The sequence below is a fragment of the Ascaphus truei genome, chromosome 5, assembly GCF_040206685.1.
Source record: "Ascaphus truei isolate aAscTru1 chromosome 5, aAscTru1.hap1, whole genome shotgun sequence".
NCBI lineage: Eukaryota > Metazoa > Chordata > Amphibia > Anura > Ascaphidae > Ascaphus > Ascaphus truei.
Genome location: NC_134487.1, coordinates 862776 through 880530, shown reverse-complemented (window position 1 = coordinate 880530; position 17755 = coordinate 862776). Strand labels below are relative to the sequence as shown.

General features: G+C 46.7%; 1 protein-coding gene across 4 annotated transcripts in view; it reads left to right on the top strand.

The window, feature by feature from the left end:
- The first annotated feature begins 5159 nt into the window (after positions 1-5159).
- LOC142494778 (guanylyl cyclase-activating protein 1-like) overlaps positions 5160-17755 on the top strand; it is a 77922-nt gene continuing 65326 nt past the window's right edge. For 2 of the 4 annotated variants that reach the window (XM_075599227.1, XM_075599228.1), the window contains exon 1: positions 5161-5875. In XM_075599227.1, the coding sequence (XP_075455342.1) occupies positions 5678-5875 (198 nt within the window). In that variant the 5' untranslated portion in view covers positions 5161-5677. Of the gene's footprint in view, positions 5876-17755 lie in introns of all 4 variants that reach the window. The other 2 variants (XM_075599225.1, XM_075599224.1) reach the window with 2 other exon arrangements.

The following is a 17755-nucleotide window of genomic DNA, read 5'->3' as shown; positions in this document are numbered from 1 at the left end:
ATTAATGCGGGGGTCTCCGGAGCTGATATTAATGCGGGGGTCTCCGGAGCTGATATTAATGCGAGGGTCTCCGGAGCTGATATTGATGCGGGGGTCTCCTGAGCTGGTATTAATGCGTGGGTCTCCGGAGCTGATATTAATGCGGGGGTCTCCGGAGCTGATATTAATGCGGGGGTCTCCGGAGCTGATATTAATGCGAGGGTCTCCGGAGCTGATATTAATGCGGGGGTCTTCGGAGCTGATATTAATGTGGGGGTCTCCGGAGCTGATATTAATGCGGGGGTTTCCAGAGCTGATATTAATGCGGGGGTCTCCGGAGCTGATATTAATGCGGGGGTCTCCGGAGCTGATATTAATGCGGGGGTCTCCTGAGCTGATATTAATGCGGGGTCTCCGGAGCTGATATTAATGCGGGGGTCTCCGGAGCTGATATTAATGCAGGGGTCTCCTGAGCTGATATTAATGCGAGGGTCTCCGGAGCTGATATTAATGCGGGGGTCTTCGGAGCTGATATTAATGTGGGGGTCTCCGGAGCTGATATTAATGCGGGGGTCTCCGGAGCTGATATTAATGCGGGGGTCTCCGGAGCTGATATTAATGCGGGGGTCTCTGGAGCTGATATTAATGCGGGGGTCTCCGGAGCTGATATTAATGCGGTGGTCTCCTGAGCTGATATTAATGCGGGGGTCTCCTGAGCTGATATTAATGCGGGGGTCTCCGGAGCTGATATTAATGTGGGGGTCTCCTGAGCTGATATTAATGCGGGGGTCTCCGGAGCTGATATTAATGCGGGGGTCTCCGGAGCTGATATTAATGCGGGGGTCTCCGGAGCTGATATTAATGCGGGGGTCTCCGGAGCTGATATTAATGCGGGGGTCTCCGGAGCTGGTACTAATGCGGGGGTCTCCGGAGCTGGTACTAATGCGGGGGTCTCCGGAGCTTATATTAATGCGGGGGTCCCCGGAGCTGATATTAATGCGGGGGTCTCCGGAGCTGATATTAATGCGGGGGTCTCCGGAGCTGATATTAATGCGGGGGTCTCCGGAGCTGATATTAATGCGGGGTCTCCGGAGCTGATATTAATGCGGGGGTCTCCGGAGCTGATATTAATGCGGGGGTCTCTGGAGCTGATATTAATGCGGGGGTCTCCTGAGCTGATATTAATGCGGGGGTCTCCAAAGCTGATATTAATGCGGGGGTCTCCGGAGCAGATATTATTGCGGGGGTCTCCGGAGCTGGTATTAATGCGGGGGTCTCCGGAGCTGATATTAATGCGGGGGTCTCCGGAGCTGATATTAATGCGGGGGTCTCCGGAGCTGATATTAATGCGGGGGTCTCCTGAGCTGATATTAATGCGGGGGTCTCCGGGGCTGATATTAATGCGGGGGTCTCCGGAGCTGGTATTAATGTGGGGGGTCTCCGGAGCTGGAATTAATGCGGGGGTCTCCGGAGCTGGTATTAATGCGGGGGTCTCCGGAGCTGGTATTAATGTGGGGGGTCTCCGGAGCTGATACTAATGCGGGGGTCTCCGGAGCTGGTATTAATGCGGGGGTCTCCTGAGCTGATATTAATGCGGGGGTCTCCGGAGCTGATATTAATGCGGGGGTCTCCGGAGCTGATATTAATGCGGGGGGTCTCCTGAGCTGATATTAATGCGGGGGTCTCCGGAGCTGATATTAATGCGGGGGTCTCCGGAGCTGATATTAATGCGGGGGTCTCCGGAGCTGATATTAATGCGGGGGTCTCCGGAGCTGATATTAATGCGGGGGTCTCCGGAGCTGGTATTAATGCGGGGGTCTCCGGAGCTGATATTAATGCGGGGGTCTCCTGAGCTGATATTAATGCGGTGGTCTCCGGAGCTGATATTAATGCGGGGGTCTCCGGAGCTGATATTAATGCGGGGTTCTCCGGAGCTGATATTAATGCGGGGGTCTCCGGAGCTGATATTAATGCGGGGGTCTCCGGAGCTGATATTAATGCGGGGGTCTCCGGAGCTGATATTAATGCGGGGTCTCCGGAGCTGATATTAATGCGGGGGTCTCCGGAACTGATATTAATGCGGGGGTCTCCTGAGCTGATATTAATGCGGGGGTCTCCGGAGCTGATATTAATGCGGGTGTCTCCGGAGCTGATATTAATGCGGGGGTCTCCGGAGCTGATATTAATGCGGGGGTCTTCGGAGCTGATATTAATGCGGGGGTCTCCTGAGCTGATATTAATGCGGGGGTCTCCGGAGCTGGTATTAATGCGGGGGTCTCCTGAGCTGATATTAATGCGGGGGTCTCCTGAGCTGATATTAATGCGGGGGTCTCCGGAGCTGATATTAATGCGGGGGTCTCCGGAGCTGATATTAATGCGGGGGTCTCCGGAGCTGATATTAATGCGGGGGTCTCCGGAGCTGATATTAATGCAGGGGTCTCCTGAGCTGATATTAATGCGGGGGTCTCCGGAGCTGATATAATTGCGGGGGTCTGCGGAGCTGATATAAATGCGGGGGTCTCCGGAGCTGATATTAATGCGGGGGTCTCCTGAGCTGATATTAATGCGGGGGTCTCCGGAGCTGATATTAATGCGGGGGTCTCCTGAGCTGATATTAATGCGGGGGTCTCCTGAGCTGATATTAATGCGGGGGTCTCCGGAGCTGATATTAATGCGGGGGTCTCCGGAGCTGATATTAATGCGGGGGTCTCCTGAGCTGATATTAATGCGGTGGTCTCCGGAGCTGATATTAATGCGGGGGTCTCCGGAGCTGATATTAATGCGGGGGACTCCGGAGCTGATATTAATGCGGGGGGTCTCCTGAGCTGATATTAATGCGGGGGTCTCCGGAGCTGATATTAATGCGGGGGTCTCCTGAGCTGATATTAATGCGGGGGTCTCCGGAGCTGATATTAATGCGGTGGTCTCCTGAGCTGATATTAATGCGGGGGTCTCCGGAGCTGATATTAATGCGGTGGTCAGTAATGACTTCAGTAAATCCAAGATGGCCACTGTGTCACAAGGTATTTCAGCCAATCAGCGTGTGGAATTTGTTCCCACGATCTGATTGGCTGAAATACCTTGTGACACAGTGGCCATCTTGGATTTACTGAAGTCATGTTAAAGGTAAATGAAGCACAGCCATTCTGATTGGCTGGCATCATTCCCTTTAAGTGACGTCACAGCAAAAAATAAAAATTTAAGTCTGCACATGGTTTTAACAGCCAATTAGGTGGCTGTTAACCATTGTGAGGGTAAATGTGACGTCACAAGCCATATTTAAGGCCGTGACGCCTCATTTGAGCCCAAGAAGCCGACGAGACAGCATCGGCTGGGATTTACCATGTTGTTTTGTGGATTGACAGATGAAGAAAGAAGATAAAGAACAACAAGAAATGGTGACAGATGAAGATAGAAGACGGTGAGTAAAGAAAGAAAAAAGAAGTTTGGGGTACCTGAGCCGGATCCTGATGGATGATGGCATCGGATGCTGTTGGAGGCCTTCAAGGTACGTGAGCTTCCTGTTACCCCGGGAGTCGGAGGGGCCACCGCTTCTAATGGTAAGTAATATATTCTATGTTTGTAAATGTCTCTTTTTACAGGTCTATTTTTTGGGTGTGTTTTTTGATTTTTTGGGGGAGGCACATTGACTGATAATATATTAATCTGTACCTCTTTCGGGTACAGATTAATAAATTATTATGCCAATATTTGGGGGGCATTTCTCGCTTGTTATTGATGTGGATGTGATTGTTTGTTTATGGTTAATGTAAGAAAAGGTTTGCGATTGGTGTTCGCTTGTACTTAAAGTTATATTATGTTAGCTAATGTGTTTTATGGATACTTCAGAGATAGTTTTAATGTATTTATTTGTCTTTTAATGGTTACATTAATTAATGTAGGATTAATTCATTGTTTACATTGGTTAGTGTTACTATTCATTTTGAGTTGCTTTAGGGATTAATTGGTTTGATTGGGTTATGGTTTAATTAATTCATTGTTGATGTTGTAATTGCTTCTATTGATTGGATTAGCTGGCTACTGATTTTATTTAGTGAAGTGTGTTTTTTGGGAGTATAGTTAGGTTTTATTACTGTGTGTCTTGTATATTACTGTATTTTTTATTAGGGTGCTCATTGAGTGCTATAGAGGCTTATCATGCCCATATTATTATTATATGGGTATGATGTACCACTATACTACTCAATGGGTATAGGGTGGGTATAGTCAGTCTGGGGTGGGTGCTTAGGCCTCACGGGTGAGTGAAGGGGGTATTAGCCCTAAGGATGGGTGTTTAGACCTTGCGGGGGGGTAGCGGTTGGGTTAACCCCTTTATTACCTTAGCGGTATTAACCGCTAAGGTAATGAAGGGGTTAACTCCCCCCGCAACCCCCCCCCCAATGCCTAAACAGCCACTAAGGGCCAAATTCCCCCTTCACCCACCCCCGATAGCCACTGTATTGCATTGTACTGTATGTTTATTACAGTAAGCCTGGCACAGGTGTTTAACCCCTTCATTGCCTTAGCGGTTAGCCGCTAAGGTAATTAAGTTGCTGTACATTCATGTTTCCTGCCTCGGATGCATGCCGGGGGGGTCCGGAGCTGCTATTAATGGCTATCAGCTCCGGAGACCCCCGGCATCAATCCGAGGCAGGAAAGGGGCCTGATTTCTTCTAAGTCCCGACCCATCGCAGCTCATCAAGGCATTTCCCCACCTATTGTCCAACAATTTTGTGGGGAAGTGGATTTGGGGAGAAAATCGTTTTTTAAGCCTGCGATGGGCTGCGATGGGCCGCGACACCCGACTCGCGGGTCTCTGAATAGCGGGAGTTTATCAACCCTCCGAAAATTGTCGATAAGGGTCTGATCGCTGCTCAGTCAGCGAATTTCGGACGGAGATAAAATTTTGCGTCGATACAGGCCGTTATCGAGCACTTATCGAGACTATCTGAATACCAGTAGCCATTTTGGTCGATAAGTGCTCGATAAGGGCCTTATCGAGGCTTTCTGAATAATGCCCTCTGTGTATTGTGTGGGGGAGTGAGCCCGTAACAAAGAAACAGACACTGCAAGGAGTTCTGACATGTGAGCCTTAATCTTCCAAGTCTCAGATTAACCTTGACACTCGCCGAGTCCCAGGACATGAAAACTGTCCTACTTAAGACTGCATCAAGACGGATTACACACTCTCTGGATGCCAGGAGGCTCAGAGGTCAGTTTAAAAGGTACCTCAGAATAGTGGCAGGAGGAGACGTGAGAGGGGAACTGTGCTGAAGGGACTGCCAGCAACGGAGAGTCCCCAGAATACAGAGACCCTCACGTGAACATATAATCAGCAAGAGAGAGCAGAGCCTACATGACCATACAGTACAACCTGGAAGAAAGCAGGGACCCCAATGTGAATCCCATGCACAGCAACAAAGACATCCAAAGTGGTGGATATAGGTTGAGATAATAGAGTCACACAGACCCCACTATAAACAGATCTGGGGGACAGAAGGTGAAAGATCCTTTTTATTTCATCAAATCAGGAGCATCATCAGAAAGACAGAGACAGACGGTGGAAGACACTTGGGCAGAGACCCCCAGTCTTGATCAGAGACCCTCAGACTTGAGAAGTGCCCCTCAAACCTGGAAAGAGACTCAAACCTTAGAAGAAACCCAAAATCTTGGGAAGGTATCCCTGGACACACCAGTTATGGGCACCACCAGCAGCTCTACTGTGGATGACCTGCAGGCAGTGGAAATCCACCACTGGTACAAGAAATTCATGACTGAGTGTCCCTCAGGGCAGCTCACTCTGCATGAGTTCAAGCAGTTTTTTGGGCTTCGGGGACTGAGTGGTGAAGCCAACAGCTATATAGAGCAAATGTTCCGCACATTTGACATGAACAAGGTGAGAGACCATCCACATAGTGACCAGAGACCTCCAGCATGCACTGAGAGCACCGTGACTGCCCAATGAGAGAGCTGAGATTCCCACACACAATGAGAAGACAGAAACCCCCACACATTGAGAGGGACGACTCTTCCTATATACATAACAGAGACCACCACACTCTGAGAGGGAAGACACTTCCTATATACAGAACATACACCCCCACATACAGAGAGGGAAGACACTTCCTATATACAGAACAGAGACCCCCACACGCTGAGAGGGAAGACACTTCCTATATACAGAACAGAGACCCCCACACACTGAGGGGGAAGACACTTCCTATATACAGAACAGAGACCCCCACACACTGAGAGGGAAGACACTTCCTATATACAGAACAGAGACCCCCACACACTGAGAGGGAAGAATCTTCCTATATACAGAACAGAGACCCCCACACACTGAGAGGGAAGACACTTCCTATATACAGAACACAGACCCCCACACACTGAGAGGGAAGACACATCCTATATACATAACACACGCTGAGAGGGAAGACACATACTATATACAGTACAGAGACCACCACACACTGAGAGGGAAGACACTTCCTATATACAGAACAGAGACCCACACACACTGAGAGGGAAGACACATCCTATATACATAACACACGCTGAGAGGGAAGACACATACTATATACAGTACAGAGACCCCCACACACTGAGAGGGAATACACTTCCTATATACAGAACAGAGACCCTCACACGCTGAGAGGGAAGACACTTCCTATATACAGAACAGAGACCCCCACACACTGAGAGGGAAGACACTTCCTATATACAGAACAAAGACCCCCACACACTGAGAGGGAAGACACTTCCTATATACAGAACAGAGACCCCCACACAATGAGAAGACAGAAACCCCCACACATTGAGAGGGAAGACACTTCCTATATACAGAACAGAGACCCCCACACACTGAGAGGGAAGACACTTCCTATATACAGAACAGAGACCCCCACACACTGAGGGGGAAGACACTTCCTATATACAGAACAGAGACCCCCACACACTTAGAGGGAAGACACTTCCTATATACAGAACAGAGATCCCCACACACTGAGAGGGAAGACACTTCCTATATACAGAACAGAGACCCCCACACAATGAGAAGACAGAAACCCCCACACATTGAGAGGGAAGACACTTCCTATATACAGAACACAGACCCCCACACACTGAGAGGGAAGACACTTCCTATATACAGAACAGCGACCCCCACACACTGAGAGGGAAGACATTTCCTATATACAGAACAGAGACCCCCACACGCTGAGAGGGAAGACATTTCCTATATACAGAACAGAGACCCCCACACGCTGAGAAGGAAGACACTTCCTATATACAGAACAGAGACCCCCACACTCTGAGAGGGAAGACACTTCCTATATGCAGAACAGAGACCCCCACACACTGAGAGGGAAGACACTTCCTATATACAGAACAGAGACCCCCACACACTGAGGGGGAAGACACTTCCTATATACAGAACATAGACCCCTACACACTGAGGGGGAAGACACTTCCTATATACAGAACAGAGACCCCCACACACTGAGAGGGAAGACACTTCCTATATACAGAACACAGACCTCCACACGCTGAGAGGGAAGACACTTCCTATATACAGAACACAGACCCCCACACACTGAGGGAGAAGACAGTTCCTATATACAGAACAGAGACCCCCACACTCTGAGAGGGAAGACACTTCCTATATACAGAACATAGACCCCCACACACTGAGGGGGAAGACACTTCCTATATACAGAACAGAGACCCCCACACTCTGAGAGGGAAGACACTTCCTATATACAGAACATAGACCCCCACACGCTGAAGGGGAAGACACTTCCTATATACAGAACACAGACCCCCACACAATGAGAACACAGACCCCCACACACTGAGAGGGAAGACACTTCCTATATACAGAACAGAGACCCCCACACGCTGAGGGGGAAGACACTTCCTATATTCAGAACACAGACCCCCACACTCTGAGGGGGAAGACACTTCCTATATACAGAACACAGACCCCCACACACTGAAGGGGAAGACACTTCCTATATACAGAACACAGACCCCCACACGCTGAGGGGGAAGACACTTCCTATATACAGAACACAGACCCCCACACTCTGAGGGGGAAGACACTTCCTATATACAGAACACAGACCCCCACACTCTGAGGGGGAAGACACTTCCTATATACAGAACACAGACCCCCACACACTGAAGGGGAAGACACTTCCTATATACAGAACACAGACCCCCACACGCTGAGGGGGAAGACACTTCCTATATACAGAACACAGACCCCCACACGCTGAGGGGGAAGACACTTCCTATATACAGAACACAGACCCCCACACACTGAGGGGGAAGACACTTCCTATATACAGAACAGCGACCCCCACACACTGAAGGGGAAGACACGTCCTATATACAGAACAGCGACCCCCACACGCTGAGGGGGAAGACACTTCCTATATACAGAACACAGACCCCCACACGCTGAGGGGGAAGACACTTCCTATATACAGCACACAGACCCCCACACGCTGAGGGGGAAGACACTTCATATATTTGAATCTTGTCTACAATCACTCCTTGATGTGCATACTTTAGTAAATGCAACTTGTAACAATCTAGGTAAAACCCCATATTTGAATCCCGTCTTCAATCACCCCTTGATGTATCAATTAAATTCGGCTTGTAACACTTTGGCAGGACAACAGCCTGTTAGAAATACCATTTGTTTTAAGGTGCCTCACGTGCTAATTAAGCTGGCTGGGCTGAATTAATTCAGTCAGGTGACTTTTTAGAGCTATATAACTACAAGCACAGCAGCCTTATGCGGTCATGCAGCCTGATTTTAAAGCAGGTCATATTTAAAGTAGCCCATTTTAGGTAGCAAGTAGTGCTAGGGCTTAAAAGGGAGTTCAAAAGGAGCGAATAAGTGGACAACACCTCCTGGCCCTGATTCCTGATTATGATCTCCGCTGGAAAGGAGGATATTATCTATCCCAGACCGCACATCTCAGTACGTTACTGTTGCTGCCTTTACAGTTTATATTTGCTGTAACCTCACTTCTTTTCAAATTACACACTTCTTTCTACCAGCCTCATTATGGGCCTTATTCAGAGAACATTCATTAAAAAAATCGCCAGGGAATTTAAAATGACTGTTTTTTGGGCGTTGCTATCACGGTATCAGAAAGGCTCGAATACCAGTGATAGCAAAATTCCAAAACGGGCGAGTTGCTGCCAGCGAGAGCATCAACCCTCTGAAAAGGCCTAAACCAGAGATTTATTTCTGCTGCAGAGAGAGCTGCTCTGAGAGAGCCGCCTCTCCCAGCGGAAATGTCGCCCGAAAAATATTTATTTTAATATATATTTTTTTAATAGTGTAGAGGTGCAGGGGGTCTCCGGAGCTGAAACACGTTGGTTTTATGTCCGGGAACCCCCTGATTCCCGAGATACAGGCCTCTTTATAGGGTGCCGGTATCTCCTATGCAAGGAAATGTCCCGGTCACGTGACGCGGGACATTTCAATGCAGAGGGATACCGGCACCCCATAAAGAGGCCTGTATCTCGGGAATCAGGGGGTTCCCGGACATAAAACCAACGTGTTTCAGCTCCGGAGACCCCCTGCACCTCTACACTATTAAAAAAATATATATTAAAATAAATATGTAAAAACACATCAATACACCCCCCCCCCCCCCTCTCCGCCCAAACCCATACAGTACAGTAATGGGCAAAATAACTATTATCCAGATATGGATAATATATTATTTGTCCATTATTAAACACTTCAGTCGCATACATAAATAAAATAAATAAATACAGTTATACTTACCACAACAGCAGGTCCCTCTGTCCTCCGTTGCCAGAAAGCATATATGGAAAAAAATACATTCTAATGGCCCCTAACCCCTTAATCACCTTAGCGGTTCCTAACCGCTATAATTATTAAGGGGTTAACCTACCCTGACCCTGGAGGCCTAAGCACCCCCCCAGAATGACTATTCCCACCCTATACCCATTGAGTAGTATAGTGGTACAGTACATCATACCCATATAATAATAATATGGGCATGATAAGCCTCTATAGCACTCAATGGGCACCCTAGTAAAAATACAGTAATAATACATAAGACACACAATAAGAAAAGCCAAATAAACTAACAAAAAGCACACTTCACTAAATACAAACAGTAGCCAGCTAATCTAATCAATATAATCATTAGCAACATTAACATTGAATTAATTAAACCATTATCCAATCAAAACAATTAATTCTGAAAACAACTCAAAATGAATAGTAACACTAACCAATGTAAAGAATGAATTAATCCAACATTAATTAATGTAACCATTAAAAGACAAATAAATAAATTAAAACAATCTCTGAAGTATGCATAAAACACATTAGCTAACATAAAATAACATTAAGTACAAGCGAACACCAATCGCAAACCTTTTAATACATTAACCATAAACAAACAATCACATCCACATCAATAACAAGCGATAAATGCCCCCCAAATATTGGCATAATAATTTATTAATCTGTACCCTAAATAGGTACAGATTAATATATTATAAGTCAATGTGCCTCCCCCAAAAATCAAAAAACACACCCAAAAAATAGACCTGTAAAAAGAGACATTTACAAACATAGAATATCTTACTTACCATTAGAAGCGGTGGCCCTCCGACTCCCGGGGTAACAGGAAGCTCACGTACCTTGAAGGCCTCCAACAGCATCCGATGCCATCCGCCATCAGGATCCTGCTCAGGTACCCCAAACTTCTTTTTTCTTTCTTTACTCACCTTCTTCTATCTTCATCTGTAACCATTTCTTGTTGTTCTTTATCTTCTTTCTTCATCTGTCAATCCACAAAACCCCATGGTAAATCCCAGCCGATGCTGTCTCGTCGGCTTCTTGGGCTCAAATGAGAGTGTGGAATTGGTTCCCACGATCTGATTGGCTGAAATACCTTGTCACACAGCGGCCATCTTGGATTTACTGACGTCATGTTAAAGGTAAATGAAGCACAGCCATTCTGATTGGCTGGCATCATTCCCTTTAAGTGACGTCATGTAAAAAAAAAAAAATTAAAGTCAGAACATGGTTTTAACAGCCAATCAGATGGCTGTAAACCATTTTGAGGCTAAATGTGACGTCACAAGCCCTATTTAAGGCCGTGACGCCTCATTTGAGCCCAAGAAACCGACGAGACAGCATCGGCTGTGATTTACCATGTGGTTTTGTGGATTGACAGATGAAGAAAGAAGATAAAGAACAACAAGAAATGGTGACAGATGAAGATAGAAGAAGGTGAGTAAAGAAAGAAAAAAGAAGTTTGGGGTACCTGAGCAGGATCCTGATGGCGGATGGCATCGGATGCTGCTGGAGGCCTTCAAGGTACGTGAGCTTCCTGTTACCCCGGGAGTCGGAGGGGCCACCGCTTCTAATGGTAAGTAAGATATTCTATGTTTGTAAATGTCTCTTTTTACAGGTCTATTTTTTGGGTGTGTTTTTTGATTTTTGGGGGAGGCACATTGACTTATAATATATTAATCTGTACCTATTTAGGGTACAGATTAATAAATTATTATGCCAATATTTGGGGGGCATTTATCGCTTGTTATTGATGTGGATGTGATTGTTTGTTTATGGTTAATGTATTAAAAGGTTTGCGATTGGTGTTCACTTGTACTTAATGTTATATTATGTTAGCTAATGTAGCTAATGTGTTTTATGCATACTTCAGAGATTGTTTTAATTTATTTATTTGTCTTTTAATGGTTACATTAATTAATGTTGGATTAATTCATTCTTTACATTGGTTAGTGTTACTATTCATTTTGAGTTGTTTTCAGAATTAATTGTTTTGATTGGATAATGGTTTAATTAATTCAATGTTGATGTTGCTAATGATTATATTGATTGGATTAGGTGCTACTGTTTGTATTTAGTGAAGTGTGCTTATTTTGGTAGTTTAGTTGGCTTTTATTACTGTGTGTATTACTGTATTTTTATTAGGGTGCCCATTGAGTGCTATAGAGGCTTATCATGCCCATATTATTATTATATGGGTATGATGTACCACTATACTACTCAATGGGTATACGGTGGGCATAGTCAGTGTGGGGTGGGTGCTTAGGCCTGACGGGTGGGTGAAGGGGGTATTAGCCCTAAGGATGGGTGTTTAGACCTTGCGGGTGGGTAGCGGTTGGGTTAACCCCTTTATTACCTTAGCGGTATTAACCGCTAAGGTAATGAAGGGGTTAACTCCCCCCGCAACCCCCCCGCAATGCCTAAACAGCCACTAAGGGCCAAATTCCCCCTTCACCCACCCCGATAGCCACAGTATTGTATTGTATTGTAGTGTATGTTTATACAGTATGCCTGGCACGGGTGTTTAACCTCTTCATTGCCTTAGCGGTTAGCCGCTAAGGTAATGAAGTTGCTGTACATGCATGTTTCCTGCCTCGGATGCATGCCGGGGGGGTCCGGAGCTGCTTTTAATGGCTATCAGCTCCGGAGACCCCCGGCATCAATCCGAGGCAGGAAAGGGGCCTGATTTTTTCAAAGTCCCGACATATCGCAGCTCATCGAGGCCATCTCCCCACCAATTGTCCAACAATTTTGTGGGGAATTGATTTTGGGGAGAAAATCGTTTTTTAGGTGCGTCTCTGAATAGCGGAAGTTTATTAACCATCCGAAAATGGTCGATAAGGGCCTGATCGCTGCTCGGTCAGCGAATTTCGGATGGAGATAAAAATTTGCGTCGATACAGGCCGTTATCGAGCACTTATCGAAGCTATCTGAAAAAGAGTGCCCATTTTGGTCGATAAGTGCTCGATAAGGTCCTTATCGAGGCTTTCTGAATAAGGCCCTATGTCTCTATCTCTATTCATATATCTCCATCTCTCCTTTCTTTGTCATTTCCCAGTTCACATGAACTCCATTCTTACCTGCGTCCTCTGACACCATACACCTATATCAACTGCACTAAAACACACCCCTACAAATCCTCCTCACACATTCTCTTTCTTTCCATGCTTCTCCTCCTTGCTTCTGGGGATGTCTCTCCCAATCCTGGTCCCTGCCTTATTTCTACATGCTCTCATCCTCGCCTGCCAAATACAACTTCTACTCCTTCGGGTGTTAACCCCTCTAACCTCATACCCATCCCCTGCCACCCTCCCTCCTCTCTCCCTTTCTCCTGTGCCCTTTGGAATGCTCGCTCCCTCTCTAACAAGTTCCTCTCTGTGCATGACTTCTTTCTCTCTCACTCCCTGCTCCTATTTGTATAACTGAGACCTGGCTCACTCAGTCTGACTCTGCTCTGGAAGCTGCCATCTGTTATGGTGGCCTTTCTTTCTCCCACACCCATGCCCTGATGGCAGGGGTGGAGGTGTGGGGCCCCTCTCCTCTCTTTGCCGTTACCGTACACCTCATATTCCTCCATATCTTGCTTTTCCCTCCTTTGAGGCTCACACTGCCCAGATCTTCTCTCCACTCCCTGTCCACGTGATGGTCATCTATCGCCCACCTTCCTCTACTCATTCCCCTTCTACCTTTCTCTGTCACTTTGATTCCTGGCTCTCTTTCTTTCTCTCCTCAGACTCCCCTGTTCTTCTCCTTGGGGACTTCAACTGCCACATTGATGACCCCTCTCTCCCTTGGGCTTCCCGCTTTCTCTCTCTAACCTCTTCTTTTGGCCTTCAACAGTGAACTGCAGCCAGCACCCACAAAGATGGCCACTACCTAGACCTGGTTTTCACTAAAAACTTCTCACTCTGATTTCTCCATTTCCCCTTTTCCTCTCTCTGACCATCACCTCATCTCATTCTCTCTCTCCTGCTTCTCCCCTTCTCTATCTCCATCTAGCCCTCGTTTTTGCAGTAACCTGCACTCCATTAACCTATCAGCTTTTGATTCCACTTTACGCTCCTCCCTCTGCTCTCTCAGTTCTGCTCCAGACCCTGACAACCTGATCAGGAACTACAACTCTGCCTTGTCCTCCTCTCTTGATCTACATGCCCCACTTTCTCTATGCCATCCTCGCCCTTCTAACCCCAGACCCTGGCTACATTCCTCCACTCGTTCCTCTGAACGCCTCTGGGGGAAATCTCACACTCTCGCAGACTTCCTTCACTACAAATTCATGCTATCCTGTTTCAACTGCCCTCTCTCAGGCTAAACAAACCTATTTTTGTTCACTAATCAATATGCACAAGTCTAACCCACGCCGACTCTTCTCTGTCTTAGACTCGCCTCAAACCACCCTCAGCTGCCTCTTCTTCTTCCTCCATCTCAACTCAGGACTTGACTGACTATTTTAAGGAAAAGGTGGAATCCATACTTCAGAACATCCCCTCTGTTTCCTCCTCCCATCCTACACCGCTTCCTAACTCTCCTCCTGCCTTCCTTGACTCTTTTTCCGCTGTCTCAGAGATGGATGTGTCACTGCTGATCTCCTCCTCTCCCTCTACCACTTGCCCTCTTGACTCCACTCCCTCCCATCTCCTAAAACCTCTTGCTCCTACTATAATCCCTATGCTCAAACACATTTTTAACTCCTCCCTCTACTCTGGTACCTTTCCCTCCTCCTTCAAACATGCAAGAGTTATACTGTACCATTACTCAAAAACAGCAAGCTTGACCCTACCAGTCTTTCTAACTATCGACCTGTCTCCCTCCTGCCTTTTGCCTCTAAACTCCATGAACGTCTTGTATTCTCTCACTTGCTCCACTTTCTCAACACCAATTCTGTCACTAGACTGAAACAACCATCACTAAAATAACTAATGACCTCCATGCTGCCAAAGACAAAGGTCATTACACTCTGCTCAAATTACTTGACCTCTCTGCAGCATTTGACACCGTGGACCACTCTCTTCTCCTTCACATTCTCCATACTCTTGGTATTCGTAACAAAGCTCTATCCTGGATCTCCTATTACCTCTCCCATTGTACTTTCAGTGTCTCTTCTGCTAACACCTCCTCCTCCTCTATTGATCTCTCTGTGGTGGTTGTCACGGTAACTTATGAGAGGCTGTAATATACACCAAAATACCTGGGTTGAACTGAACACGACTGAGATATGATAACATATAATTTATTCCTTGAAAAAGGTGAACACACAAGATATACAAATAACAGGCAAAATATACACTTACTTAAGGGGGTTGGACAAGAAAGCCATCAGGATACAGGATTGACAAATTCTTCCATAATACAGGTTCAGATGTAGACATCACGAAAATACACGAAGACAACAGAGTATAGGATGGACACTGGTTTATATGTAATTCCCATTCCTATACTTTAATATTGAGTGCAGACCATTGGAGAACAATTACCTGCACCCAATCTCTCCTTGCCACCTCACCTGAGGGGCACCGTAATCCCTGCCCACTGGGTGGGGAATATTCTAAGTAGGGGGCTTAATTCCTCAGCCCCCCTCCCACAAGACTAGTGTCTTCAAATTTGGCTTTGCCAGGATACCCTTTGTCCAAGGTGTGAAATACAACACTTAATCTCAAGTACCCATGTCCTGCATTCCTTTGTGCTCGCATACACAAGCAGGATGGGGGAAGTCTTTGATCAAGAGTTTATGATAGACCATTTGGTCTCCCATCCTGTTCTATTAACATAGCAGATGGGTTCTTAGTGTTCATACTAGACCCAAAATACCAATCATTCCTTAATATCTTCACATATTAAAATAATCCGTTCTGTTGGGCCCAGTGTTCTGATACTTGCCAATCCCTCATGCCGAAGGGGATTCTCCATAGTGGCCAAGTTTCAGCTCTCTGCGACCCCCAGAACTGGAGATACATAAATGCACTTTATAACCTTTTTATTTTAATACAGGATTCTCCGCTTAAAAATGAATCTCTGTTTTTCACTCTTTTCCCATTGACATCAATGGGCTCCGCCGCCATAGGCTTTTAATAGGGTTACTCCGCCGTTGAAGTCAATGGGTTCCGCCGCTATAGTCTTTCAATGGGGAAACTCCACCATTGAAGTCTATAGGGCTTCTCCGCCAAAGCCTTTCAATGGAGTAACGCCGCCATTGAGGTCTATGGGAAAAACTACCAATCTTTACAGTTGCCCACACTCCGTCTGGTTGGTCGGAGAGGGTTGGGAATGGCCATGCATTCATGCTGGAACCGTAGCTGTATGTGACCCAAATCCCAGCCCTCGGGTCCTCCCAGAACCGGAGATATGGGCTTACACATTTGCGTTTTCGGACATAGCCGTTTTAACGCCACGCGGCTTTTCCCCATTGGAATCAATGGCCAGCGCCGCCATAGACAATGCATGGGCCAGCGCCGCCATTGGATTTAATGGGCCTCCGCTCCGCCATGGGAGTCAATGGCACGACCCGCTTCATGAGTGCGACCCCTTACGGGGGTCCCTCATTCCCAGACCCGATGGGGGTCGTGTGTGGGGGTTCCTAGGGGCTAGGGGCAAAAATAATTTTATTTCTGGGTGCCCTAGAACCTAAGATTCCCACGCTAATTGTCGTTGAACTTGAACTAAGTGATAAAGTTCTTTTCAAAGACATTGTATCCGCTTCTGCGGTTTTGCTGTTTGGATGGCTGCCAACCTGTTCCTGGAGGTCGGCGTCGAGGAATCCTCATTGAAGTCAATGGCCCCATTGACTTACAATTGGAAACCGCCGCTCCTCCTCTCGGACGCCACCTGCTGGTCTTTGCTGGAAACAGGTCTAAAACCGCTAGATCCGCCATTGAAATGAATGGAGCTGCAATGGCGACCTATGGGACTCTGCAAAATGGAGCCTGAAAAGGTGGGAACATGGAACAAAGGGCTATAATCACTTTCAAACTATTAACCCTCCTCCTCCCGGATGTATCCCAGTGTGTGTGTGGTGCAGACACTGACATGGTGACAGTACATGATACCAGGGGAAATACAGATTTAGATGTTGCAGCAAGGTAACACCACACTTCTGGACCACAGTCCAGTTAACCCTTTGCCTCCCTAGTGAGGGCAGGGGGTGGCCAAATGGGATGTAACCCCTTTAATACCGGGCCAAACCCCCTCTCCCATGACAGTGGTACCCCAGGGCCCTGTCGTGGGACATTTTCTCTTTTCTTTGTACACACTTTCTCTAGGTGACCTAATCAAATCTCTTGTGTTTAAATATCACCTCTATGCTGACGACACTCAAATTTACTTTTCAACCCCTGACCTTACTCCTGCTGTACAGACCAAAGTTTCTAAATGTCTCTCTTCAATATCATCCTGGATGGCCCTCCGACGCCTTAAACTCAACATGGCAAAAAAAGAGCTCCTCATACTTCCTCCCAAACCTGGCCCTACTACCTCCTTCCACAATACTGTTGGAAGTACTATCATTCACCCAGTTGCCCAAGCACGCTGCCTAGGGGTCATTCTTGACTCCTCTCTCGAATTCAAAAGTTTCTAAAGCCTTTCGCTTTTTCCTCCGCAATATTTCAAAGATACACCTTTTGCTCTGCTGCTTGACTGCTAAAACTCTGACTCAGGCCCTCATTCTCTCCCGTCTTGATTACTGTAACCTCCTGCTGTCCGGCCTTCCTGCTTCTCACCTGTCTCCCCTGCAATCTATCCTAAACGCTACTGCCAGAATCACTCTACTCTTTCCTAAATCTGTCTCAGCGTCTCACCTGCTCAAATCACTCTCCTGGCTTCCTATCAAATCCCGCATCTCATACTCAAGTCTCCTCCTCACTTTTAAAGCTTTGCACTCTTCTGTCCCTCCTTACATTCCTGAATACATCTCAGCCCTAATTT